Here is a 12,794-nt window from a genome sequence, read left to right as displayed (position 1 = left end):
GGGAAGGGTCCAGACCCTCTCATGGCTCTTGTTAACTGAGGGGTGTTAGAGTATTTGTTAAATATAACTAAAAAATATATATATTGTGTGTCTGATTGGTCCAGACGCTACACATAGATATTGCACACGTCACCTTTACAAGAAAGATATCTTACTAACTAAATGTTCAGATAGTTTTCTAACACCTTGCAGGTGTATGTTAAATCGATATGGTATTTAGGAAATGCCAGCTCCTCGCTCGATTCTCCCTCTCTCTGTTTCTCCCTTTCCTCCTGGTTATGTTCACTCTTTTATCAATCCGTAATGTAAAATACATGGTCCCACAGTGGCTCTTCAGGATGGTGTTAATTTCCTTGCGGGTCCCTCCACTCAGCAAATGAGATTAGTGCAGGCACCTGACGCACGGCAGACGCCCCCCTCTGAGCCCAGTGCACTCTGGACCACTCCAAGTTGGCCGCTGCAGCTATGCATGCTAAATTACTAGGATTGGTGCCAGGGATTACGCTTCTACCATATTCACTAGTGCATCCTTTACTTGTTATACATGATTCATGTGGCCTGGAGAAAATACAGTTTCTGGCTTGTCGGAGAGTGCCTCTCACACACTTTTTGAGTGTGCATTTCTTTTAGTCACGGTCCAGGTGTTTGTCCTACCTCTTCTCTCAACCTGTCTCCTTTCATTCTACTTTGTCTTTTCTTTCCCCTATTTCACTTGAACTTCCTGTGGTGTTTCTGTCCTCCGTCTGTCTCCTGCTGTCAGCTGTTTCTCAGCATTAGCATCAGCTATTCTTCTCTTTTTCCTATTCTCTTGCTGTCTTTCTTCCTCTTTTTTTTTCTTCTGTCAGGCTGGTTTATGTGTATGTTTGTGTTGTACTTGCACACCTTGTCACATTGATATCCACAAACTAACAGAATTTATTTATTTGTTTGTTTTAAAGCAAAGTATTAATATTATTATTGTTGGTTTTTAATAATAGCTTAAAATTTTAAATTAAATGTTTGTTTCTTTATATTTATATTGGCTTGTGTTATTATTAATCTTAGTATTTGCTTGCTGAATAGGTTTAGTTTAAAAAAACTTTATACGTTTATAAATAGTTATTATTTATTTATTCATTTATTCAGCTTTATAATTGACCCTTCGCCAGGAGTTTGATTGACAGGCGATATGATCTGACCAATCATAATACCATTTTGTCCGACAAACAAACCAGTCAAGAGTGTAGATTAACATCAGTGGACTTGAACTTGAAAAATGGTGTATATTGTAGTCTTTCCGCGGATGAAACAAGATACCTTCTGATGTTCATTTATGTTTATTTTGTGCTATAACTAGTAAAGAGGAAGAGATGATTGGTTCACATGCCACTTGAACTGAGGCAGCGATCTGTCACGACACATTAAAGAGCCACAAAACGGTATTTAATATTTTAATTTCTTTAAAAAATGACACAATTTGAAAGCTGATATTTTGTTTCATACCAAAAGTAACCTGCTTAATCTTGTCTGTCAGCATGTTGTCAGTGTCCTCCTTGCTCCACGATGTTTTTTCCACTGCGTGAGAACAATGTGTGGTGTGAAAGCACCATGGCTTGTCGGACGTAGAAACAGTAACTAAGGGGGCGGATCTTTGCGAAGGGTCAAGTGTGAGAAGGGTAATTGTGATAATGAAAATATCTTGTTGATTTGTATTAGGGTCAGAAAGAGCAGACATACTGTAGAGATGACATTAAAGAGTGATGTATGTGTATGCTGGCTGTCATCTGTAATAGAGGGAGCCATCAGCCAATGCCCAAATGTGTTTGTTGCTCAGAGAAAAATTATTGAATGCAATACTGGCGAGACCTTTGCCATATTACTCTGTCACTCTCTCTCACAGCACCTCACGCACAAGCAGTTTCCACCTATGCACTGCATTTTTTTTCAAGCATTTAAGGCAGGTCTTTCAGTTAGACTTCACTCACCTCATCACTTTCTCATAAAGTCTTGACACAAACTTGAAGCTCAACCTAGAAAATGAGAAAGAAGCAGTCTATTGTCAGCTGGTGTCAGGTTGCAGTGGGCATTACTGTCCATTTCCCACCGGACACGCTGACCCTTTTTTTTTTTTCTGTCATAGGTCTGAATGAATGTGCCATTAACAATGGAGGCTGCTCTCACGTATGTAAGGACCGGCAAATCGGCTATGAGTGTGAATGTCCCACGGGCTACAAACTCCTGGACAAGAAGACTTGTGGAGGTAACAGATATATTATGTCAAGATACCAACATTTTGATGCTGTGCAAGTCTACATTGTACCCATTTTCCCCGAAGCCCACTGTTGTACGTGCATTGTGAACATCTAGGATTTGTTTACTCTGTGTCTTCTCTTTGAAATTGATAGTAGAGAAATCCCCAGATGGTGTTTGCAAGCATCATTTATCTTGTCTGTGGACACTGCACTACAAAAGCCTCTGTTCTCTGTGTATCTCTGCTCTGTTACTAATGCTTTTCTGATGGTCCTCGCCAGACATAGACGAATGCGAGAACCCTGATGCCTGCAGTCAAATATGTATAAACCTCAAAGGCGACTACAAATGTGAATGCTATGAGGGTTACGAGATGGACCTGGTTACCAAGACGTGTAAAGCAGTGGGTAAGATACTCCACATCAGCATCTCCATCCATCACTGTTCTGGACCAGGGTTAAATTATTATTTTTTGTTTGTACTAATGATGGGAGACATTTTACCAATGGTAAAATTTTAGTTTTTCAGATAGGAAGCAATGTTTTTTCGTTATTTCCTTAAAAACATGTATTTTTGTCCATATAATGATGGAGTTATTGAGTATTTTATTAGTTTCCCCCCCCCCCTCTTTTTTATGTGGCAAGCAGTACAGTTTATTGTATCATTCCCAGCATGTATGTATTTATACACATGCACTCACACAGTGGCAGAAAAGTTGGAAAATAACTTATAAATATTATAACATCTTATAACTTATTCAAAATATTAAAAATATGTACTTTAAATAAAACAGATATTTACAGATATTCAAAGTTGTCTGTAAACTTATAGTATGTTATATTATTAAATTATATTATTTTTTGTTTATGGTACTTTTTTGTATCTCACCACATTCCATTCTGATGATGGAATGAAATTGCTGTAAACTGTTATGATTGCATCATCTCTTCCATTTATTCACTGGAGTGGCAGTGGAGTACATTATTTTTCTTGAATATTCTTTGTATTTGTCAAGTGAGGGAGACAGTGGGGTATTTTCTTTTTTTTTGCCAGCCACTTGTTTGTTTTATAAAGAAGATGGGATTAGTGCGGCATGGCATGCTTTGGAATTGTGAGGGTTTTGTGTACCTAATGTAGCTAATCTTTATTGTCCTTCGTTTGCCTGACCATCCTGCGTAAAACTTCAGTGCATTTCCAGCACTCCCGATAGGCTGGATGAAAGCTGGAGAAACACTGTCATTAAGTGCAATGTGTAAAGCTGGCGAACAAAACCATTCCCTCGGGCTAAAGAGCATACTGAAATCTTATACTGAAGTGATTTCACTCTTCAGAAATTGCATTCAGTTGGTATTGTGTTCAGGTCTGATATATCAGTTTAAGTTTGTGTGGTAAGTTTCATATATGTATAGATATGTGTGTGTGTGTGTACCTGTTTTTCTATTCTGGTGGGGACTTAAACCTGAATACACACAGACTCATGGGGACTCATGTCACGGTGGGGACCTAAATTGTGGTCCCCATGGGTACAAAAGCTTATAAATCATACAGAATGAAGTTTTTTGAAAATCTAAAAATGCACAAAGATTCCTGTGAGGGGTAGGTTTAGGTGTAGGGTTGGTGTAGGGCAATAGAATATACGGTCTGTACAGTAGAAAAACCATTACGCCTATGGAGAGTCCCCACAAGGATAGCTGACCAGACGTGTGTGTGTGTTTAGGTTAAAATAGTTATTTTAAAAATGTGTAATTTCTATCTTTATATGGTTCTTAGCACTACAAATAGAGAATATGTACTGTAACTAATGTGAGTTTTTATTCCTTTCTAGTCTGTCGAGATCAATTTGGACTTTGTTTGTTCTGTGATATGAAGTGGAATTTTAGTTCTGTGTTCAAGATTACAGTTGCAGATTCATATTAAGAGATTAGATATTTGACTTTTTTCAGTCATTCTAAATTCTCCTTTAAAGGGCTGCAGTGATCTATGTTTTTTCTTCATCGTTCCACCTTTTTGGTGTGCCTAGAAAAGCTATTAAATAATTTTAATAGCTTGATGTTTTTGTCACAGGTATATCTTTCAAAATGTAAAATAAATAACTTTTTTTGTTCCCTTTCATAAGCATATCAGGCAGAGGCACATTAAAGATAAGAGGGAAGTGCGCTTTTATGCACCGTGTTCCCAGACTTTGGTTTTCTGGGCATAACAGCCATTTTTTCAGACACAGTAGTAGCAGCAAATATGACCTTTGGGTGCCAATATTAGCTATAATGAGTTGTGTTATGAATAGAGAGTGCAGAGAGCGTTCAGTGACCATGTTCGTAAAACAAAACATGACTAGACCAATTTCATAAAGTTTTTTATTTATTTATGTTTTTTATTCTTTCAACTGCAGCCAAAAGCAAACAGAACAAAACAGTGCCTTTCATATGTGATGCTGAAGAAATGAGCATCGTTGCTCAATACTGCCTGCAGTGTTTTAATGAAATATTCTGTTACATCTGAATTAACATAATCAGCTTGTTTAGATTTGAGGAGACAAATATTATAAATGAAAGCACAAGCCACTCATTTGTGTACATATCAGCCACAGCACTGAAGGGAGTCCCCTTAAAAATGGTAGTTCACTCAAAACTTCTGTCATTTATTCTGTTATTTATTAACCATTTTCATATTTTGTAGAATTTTTTTTTGATGCCCATTGAATTCCACTGAAAGGTTAAAAAATATATATCTTAAAAATATCTGTAACACTTTATTGTAAGGTTCCATTTGTTAATGTTAATGTATTAACTAACATGAACAATGAACAATACATTTATTACAGTATTTATTCATCTTTGTGAATGTTAGTTAATGAAAATATAGTTGTTCATTGTTAGTTCACGTTAATTCACAGTGCATTAACTAATGTTAACAAGCACAACTTTTGATTTTAATAATGCATTAGTAAATGTTGAAATTAACATGAACTAAGATTTAAATGCTGTAGAAGTATTGTTCATGCTTAGTTCATGTTAACTAAAGTAGTTAACTAATGTTAACTAATGAACCTTGTTGTAAAGTTTTACCAAAGTATCTTCTGTTATGTTTCAATGAAAAAAAAAAGAAGTCATAAGGTTTTGAACGAGGGTGAGTAAATGATGACACAATTTTCATTTTTTGAGTGAACTGTTCCTTTGGTAAAATTACTGTAGTGCACAGGCTTTTTATATATATATATATATAAATCTGACAACAGCAATTTGATAAAAGATACAAATATTCAGTATATTATTGATAATAATCAAAATAATTATTATTTTAATTGATATAATTCATTAGCATAACTGTAGGATGGTATAGTTATCAAGTAATGCAGCAACTTGGCACATTGATAAAAAATGTAATTGATGTGCAATCACTTTTACAGTGGCTTTTATTGTGGGTTGTCCGATCAAATAGTAGTCTTTAAGAAAAAAAATTATTGTGATAGGCGTTTGCAGATCTAAAATATTGGATAGAGATTGTTTGTTGTGAAGGCTTTTTAAAAATCCTTGTTTGGAAAATTTGAATGACAGGAGAAGTCATGGAGATCGTGTGGTGAAAAGGTGTGGGATTATAATATAGAACAACATGCGTGTCATGTGCTTCCAGCTCTCTGATAGGTCTGTCAAATACTGTCATTATAAGTGTGAGGTCACTCACCTGTTGAGAGTAAATCTGAGCCGTGTAAGTTGGCCTCAATGTGAGACTCAGCTGAGTAACACGATCGGGGGGTTATGAGAAATGAGTGGCACTGGCATAACCGCAGACACTTTTTCATGTCTGTCTCCATCTCTTTTCATTGTTACTTTTCAGTCAAGGTGTTACACCCCCACATGCATCATTTTATCTTCATGCTTTCACTCCCACCTCTTTTCCGTCACCCCACTTCCTAAATATGACTCTAGAAATTGATGAAACTATGTCACGCTGTCTGTGCTCTGCACACTGGGTGCCAGCCAATAGGATGATGCCTGTCTGCGCTGTGGAACAGCTTGTGGAGGAAATCAAATACGTGTTTGTATGTGTCGTGTTGTCTTCGGGACTGATGCCTCACGTTTATTCTGCGAGCTGCCATTGCAAGCAGCTGAGGGATATTATTGGATGAAATGGTTACAGAAGTGAAGCACAGTGAAGAATTGCAGTGGACTTTGAGAGGGAAGCTCAAAGACACAGGTGACTGTCTAGAGCAGGGGTCACCAAACTCGGTCCTGGAGGCCCGGTGTCCTGCAGAGCTTAGCTCCAACTTGTCTCAACACACCTGCTTGGAAGTTTCTAGTATACCTAGTAAGAGCTTGGTTAGCTGGTTCAGGTGTGTTTGATTAGGGTTGGTGCTAAACTCTGCAGGACACTGGCCCTCCAGGACCGAGTTTGGTGACCCCTGATCTAGAGTTAATGATGTCTTGGAAACAGAGCACAGTGTGTATGAAGGACTGAAACAAGCAGTTCATCAAAAGCATGAATGATATGATGGATGATCATAACAGAATTATGGTGGATCTCCAATTAGTGTGAACCATAAACTGGACAGTCCACTGTGGCCTTGAGAAAAACGTTTTACCATAGATTTTTGTAGGGGAACTGTTTTGACGTTTTGAAGTCTTTTTTTTTTTTTTAATCTTCTAATCCTTTTTTTTTAGTACCATCCCAATTTACTAAAAACATGGCAGGAAACTCCTTGCTTAGAGCCTCTGCCAGTAGCTACAGAAAAAAGTTTGACCAGTATCATTTTTTATAACTGATGGCAATGCAGATACTGATAACTGATATTAAGAACTATTTTCTTTTTCTGCATTTTGACACAATATAAAAAAAATAAATAGATTATTTCATTATTAGCAACAATTAAAAAGCAGTCTGCATTTGAATATATATTGTTAATGATAATAATAATAATAAAGTAATAGTTATTGTTATTAACAACAAAAACAACATGTATAACAAAATATGCATAATACACACAGTTAATATTGAATAATAATAATTTGTATTATTATTTAGAAGAATTAAATAACAGGTACACACAGTATGCATAATGTTAATAGTTATTGTTAATCATATATTAATTTATCATAATAATAATGTAATAATATTATTAATGTGAAAATATATGATACTTTTGTTAATAATAACAACAACATTTTTAATTCCTTCACTGTTTGCAACCACCTACTCTCATTTACTTGTTATTTTTGTAGTTTTGTTTGGTACAGCTAGTGGCAGAAAAATCAATAAATTGGGTAAAAATGCTAAATTAAGTAATTTATGGAGTTAGGTCACATGATATACTTTATTCTTGACACAGCATGTTTTAAGGATTAGAATAACAAGTTTTTATAAGTCCTTTGTTATACAGGACCAAGGCAGTTTAAGAGTTCATGGCCTTTTAAAAAAAAAAAAAACTTTAGTCAGCGCTGTATCACCTTCAGGCTGAAGATGCTTAGAGCACATATGGCCATCTGAGAAAGTGCTGATTTATGTGTTTCTCAAAAGTATTTGTCATGACACCAAAGATTATCAGCATGTTACTTTATGTAAATGTAATGCAGCTCAGCTGAAGCAGGAATTGACATTGCTCTCTCTCGCTCTCACTCTCTCGGTTTATTTTTCTCTCTTTCTCACCCTCGCTTTCTAAGATTGATCATTCCAGCAGATGGGTAAGAATGATTGAATCCTGACTCTTGTTGAAAATGAAAATATTTGCTGACGATACAGTGGTCCATGAGAGCTTTCTTAAGTGCAGCAGGAAATGCTTTTTCTCCAACACAATCTGGATGTGCTTTCCATCCACTTGTCCAACTCTCAAGCACTGCTCAACGCCTCAGCAAAAGCAGTATTTGGCTTAGACCAGATAAAGTATGAAAGAGTGAGAGATAGGTGGTGAAGGAATGAGGGAGGCAGGGAGGAATAGAATAACAGAGACATGAGATCTCATCCTCATCCCCATCCCCGACATCATTGCCAAACCTGAGTGCTGTTCCTGCACTCTCACAATGACATCTGACCACACAGCACCTGCTGCTCATTATGATCGCTCACTGTCTCCCTCTCCTTAGCCCCCTGCACTATTCCCTCCTTTTGCGCTTTTTGTCTTTTATTTGTTTACAACACTTGGCTATAAGGCATCTGTGTCAAGTCATCATTATTTATATAGCGCTTTTAACAATACAGATTGTGTCAAAGCAACTGTACAGCATTATTTAGGAAAATATTGTGTCAATAATGCAGAATGATAATAGTAAACACTCAATTTTCAGTTAAAGGCAGTTCATCACTGAATTCAGTGATGTCATCATCTAGCTCAGTTCAGTTTAAATAGTGTCTGTGCAATCAAGTCGACGATATCGCTGGAAATTAAGTGTCCCCAACTAAGCAAGCCAGAGGCGACAGCGGCAAGGAATCAAAACTCCATCGGTGACAGAATGGAGAAAAAAAACCTTGGGAGAAACCAGGCTCTGCCCGGGGGGCCAGTTCTCCTCTGACCAGACGAAACCAGCAGTTCAATTCCAGGCTGCAGAAGACTCAACTGGTTCCTGTGGTCTTGTCCCGGTGGCCGTCTAGGAGACAAGGTCCTCACTGGGGATCTGTCTTTGTGCCTCATCTAGTTGTCTTGATCGCCACTGACATTCAGGGCTGTAGAGGTCGTCTCTAGGTGCTGATCCACCATCTGGGTTGGATACGTACTGGATCCGGGTGACTGCAGTGACCATCTGATCTGGATACAGACTGGATCTGGTGGCTACGGTGACCTCGGAATAAAAAAGAAACAGACTAATATTAGCGTAGATGCCATTCTTCTAACGATGTAACAAGTACATCGGGTGTTATGGAAAGTGTTCCCGGTTCCGGTTGTCCTAGTTAATGCATCCTAAAATTCCTTTAACGGATTTGAATATTAGAAATGTGTTAGTGTGTTATGTGTAAGCCAGGTTAAAGACCCATCTCTTTAAAGGGGTCATATGACGTTGCTAAAAAGAACATTATGTTGTGTATAAGAAAGAAGGCATAACTTTTATTCTCGCTGTAGTATTGTTGTTGCCGCCGCTGCCATGTTGTGAAGGCGCTGTGTATTTCGTTGTGAAAGCGAAACTACTTTGTTTAGCCTTCCACGGCGCAATGAGACAAAGCCATTAAAACCTATTACAAACGAGGCATTTGTTGCATCTAGTGGAGACATAATTACTGATTATAATGACTTATACTGTCTTTTTACACGTTGCGTTGCGTATCGCGCTGCGTAAACATAAAACCATGTCTGCATTTGTGATCGGAGAAACAACAAACAACAAGCCTACTCTACACTGCTCAAAACACGCGTTTAAATCATCATTGGCAAATTGTTTAAATATAAAAAAATGTACTTACAGGCTGTGAGTCAGAAGCGCCAGACTGTCCTTGCAAAGTTGGAACTGCCCAACTTTATTGAAACAGCCTTTGTGCCACAGACGCATTAGGCTACTGGTTCAGGAAACAGTCCCCATCCATCCTCCATAAAATACGCAGCACACATCTGAATATTTGGGTTGAACTGTTCTGGAACAGTGTTGTAAATACAACATAACCACTGATTTCTAGTCCTCTTTTGGAAGACCAAACAAAGTAGTTTCGCTTTCACAACGAAACACACAGCGACTCCACAACATGGTAGCGGTGGCAAAAGCGAGAATAAAAGTTACGTTTTCTTTCTTTGCGTGAATATTTGGGCGGCATTATGCAAATCTTCCCACATCATGACGTAGACATGTGGGGGCGTGTTAGAATGAGCCATTTTAGGAGGGTGTGGTTGACTCTTAACTTTTATAAAGAATGTCTCTTTGGATTTGAGACTTTAGTCTTTGCAACTTTACAGATCTTCTTTATGCACCAAGAGCTTGTAACACTCCAAAGAGAAAGGAAAATTTGAAATCGCATCATATGACCCCTTTAATCTAGATTTAAACTGACAGAGTGTGTCTGCCTCCCGAATAATGTTAGGTAGGTTATTCCGGAGTTTGGGCTCTAAAAAGGAGAAGGATCTGCCGCCTGCAGTTGATTTTGATATTCTAGGTATTATCAAATTGCCAGAGTTTTGAGAACGCAGTGGATGTGGAGGATTATAATGCAATAAGAGCTTGTTCAATTACTGAGGTGCTAAACCATTCAGGGCTTTATAAGTAATAAGCAAGATTTTAAAATCTATACGATGTTTAATAGGGAGCCAGTGCAGTGTTGACAGAACCAGGCTAATATGGTCATACTTCCTGGTTCTAGTAAGAACTCTAGCTGCTGCATTTTGGCTGGAACTAACTGGAGTTTGTTTATTAAGCATGCAGAACAACCACCCAATAAAGCGTTACAATAATCTAACCTTGAGGTCATGAACGCATGAATGAACATTTCTGCATTTGACATTGAGAGCATAGGTCCTAATTTAGATATATTTTTTAGATGGAAAAATGCAGTTTTGCAAATGCTAGAAACGTGGCTTTCAAAGGAAAGATTGCTATCAAATAGCACACCCACTGGAAATCCTCACAGATACCATTTTTCTCTAAGAAGGAATATAATTGTGAGGATACTACCTTTTCTAGTATCTTGGACAGAAAAGGGAGATTCAAGATTGGTCTGTAATTAACTAGTTCTTTGGGGTCAAGTTGTTGTTTTTTTATGAGAGGCTTAATAACAGCCAGTTTGACATACCCTAATGACAATGACGAATTAATATTAGTCAGAAGATGATCTATGACTTCTGGAAGCACCTCTTTTAGGAGCTTAGATGGAATAGGGTCTAACATACATGTTGTTGGGTTAGATGATTTAACAAGTTTATACAATTCTTCTCCTATAGTAGAGAATGAGTGGAATTGTTCCTCAGGCGATCTATAGCAAGCTACCTGATGCGATACTGTAGCTGACGGCTGCATGGTTACAATTTTATCTCTAATAGTATCGATCTTAGAAGTAAAGTAGTTCATAAAGTCATTACTGCTGTGCTGTTGGGAAATGTCAACATCTGTTGATGCTTTATTTTTCGTTAGTTTAGCCACTGTATTGAATAAATACTGGGGTTATGTTTGTTTTCTTCTAAAAGAGAAGAAAAGTAATCAGATCTTGCAGTTTTTAATGCTTTTCTGTAGGATAGGTTATTTTCCCGCCAAGCAATACGAAATACCTCTAGTTTTGTTTTCCTCCAGCTTCGCTCCATTTTCCGGGCTGCTCTCTTTAGGGTGCGAGTGTGCTCATTATACCACGGTGTCAGACTGTTTTCCTTAATCTTCCTTAGCGTAAAGGAGCAACCGTATCTAAAATGCTAGAAAAGAGAGTTACATCATCAAGTTGTTCTGAGGTATTGGATATGCTAAAGAATTGAGATAAATCAGGAAGATTACTTGCAAAGCAGTCTTTTGTGGTGGAAGTGATGGTTCTACCATACTTGTAACAAGGAGTAGAATTGACAGTTTTAGCTATATGAAGTTTGCACAAGACTAGATAATGATCTGAGATATCATCGCTTGGCTGCATAATTTCAACACCATCAACATCAATTCCATGTGACAGTATTAAATCTAGAGTATGATTTCGGCAATGAGTATGTCCTGACACGTGTTGTCTAACCCCAGTAGAGTTCAGAATGTCTATGAATGCTGATCCCAATGCATCTTTTTCATTATCAACATGGATATTAAAATTACCAACAATTAAATCTTTATCTGCAGCCAGCACTAACTCGGATATAAAATCAGCAAATTCTTTAATAAACTCTGTATGGTGCCCTGTGCATCATACAGTCTTGTGAGGGAAGCTTTTTCTGATAGGACAGTTAAAAAAATTCTCTGTGTATTTGTCCCAAACCTGAAACTCCCCAAAACTCTTCTCAGGTTTTAAATAGAGATAGAAAAACATCAAGGTATATGTGAATCTAATGTTTGCGTATCGTCTGAGATGCCTCTGTCTGGTTTGGCGAGTGATTGAAATCAGTCATTTAGTTAGTGTAATTCTTTTCTACTTCAATTACTGTTCAAAAGTTTGAGGTCAGTATTTTTTTAGGTTAACTCTTTAATTCAGCAAGGACATGTTAATTTGATTGAAAGTGACCGTAAAGACATTATATAATGTTACAAAAAAATTATATTTCATATAAATGCTGTTATTTTGACATTTCTGTTTATCAAAGTATCCTGAATATTTTAACATTGATAATAAGAAGAATTTTTTCTTGATATTTCAATGTTTTCTAGAGAATTGTGTGACAAGGCTGGTGTAATGGCTGCAGAAAATTCAGCTTTGCCATTAGAGGAATTAATTAAATTATATATATACATATATATATATATATATATATATATATATATATATATATAAATATATATATATATATGTATATATATTAAAATAGAAAACCATTCTTTTCAGTTGTAATAATATTTCACAATATTACTGTTTTTAATGTATTTTGATCAAATAAATGCACCCCATATATCTCATATCATATCATATCATATCATATATTATACCAAGGTGGTCAAGTTAGTTTTGGAATCCAGACCATGTGTTCCCACCAGCCTAGT

The 12,794-nt window shown here is 36.9% G+C and overlaps 1 protein-coding gene across 3 annotated transcripts in view; it reads left to right on the top strand.

Moving 5' to 3' along the window:
- lrp8 (low density lipoprotein receptor-related protein 8, apolipoprotein e receptor) overlaps nt 1-12,794 on the top strand; it is a 180,291-nt gene that overhangs the window by 134,185 nt on the left and 33,312 nt on the right. For all 3 annotated transcript variants that reach the window (XM_016284694.1, XM_016284693.1, XM_016284691.1), the window contains exons 8-9: nt 2,120-2,239; nt 2,511-2,636. In XM_016284694.1, coding sequence (XP_016140180.1) covers nt 2,120-2,239; nt 2,511-2,636 — 246 coding nt within the window. The remainder of the gene's footprint in view (nt 1-2,119; nt 2,240-2,510; nt 2,637-12,794) is intronic.

The sequence above is a fragment of the Sinocyclocheilus grahami genome, unplaced genomic scaffold (assembly GCF_001515645.1).
Source record: "Sinocyclocheilus grahami isolate Dianchi unplaced genomic scaffold, SAMN03320097.WGS_v1.1 scaffold187.1, whole genome shotgun sequence".
NCBI lineage: Eukaryota > Metazoa > Chordata > Actinopteri > Cypriniformes > Cyprinidae > Sinocyclocheilus > Sinocyclocheilus grahami.
This window is presented reverse-complemented; position numbering and strand designations above follow the sequence as displayed.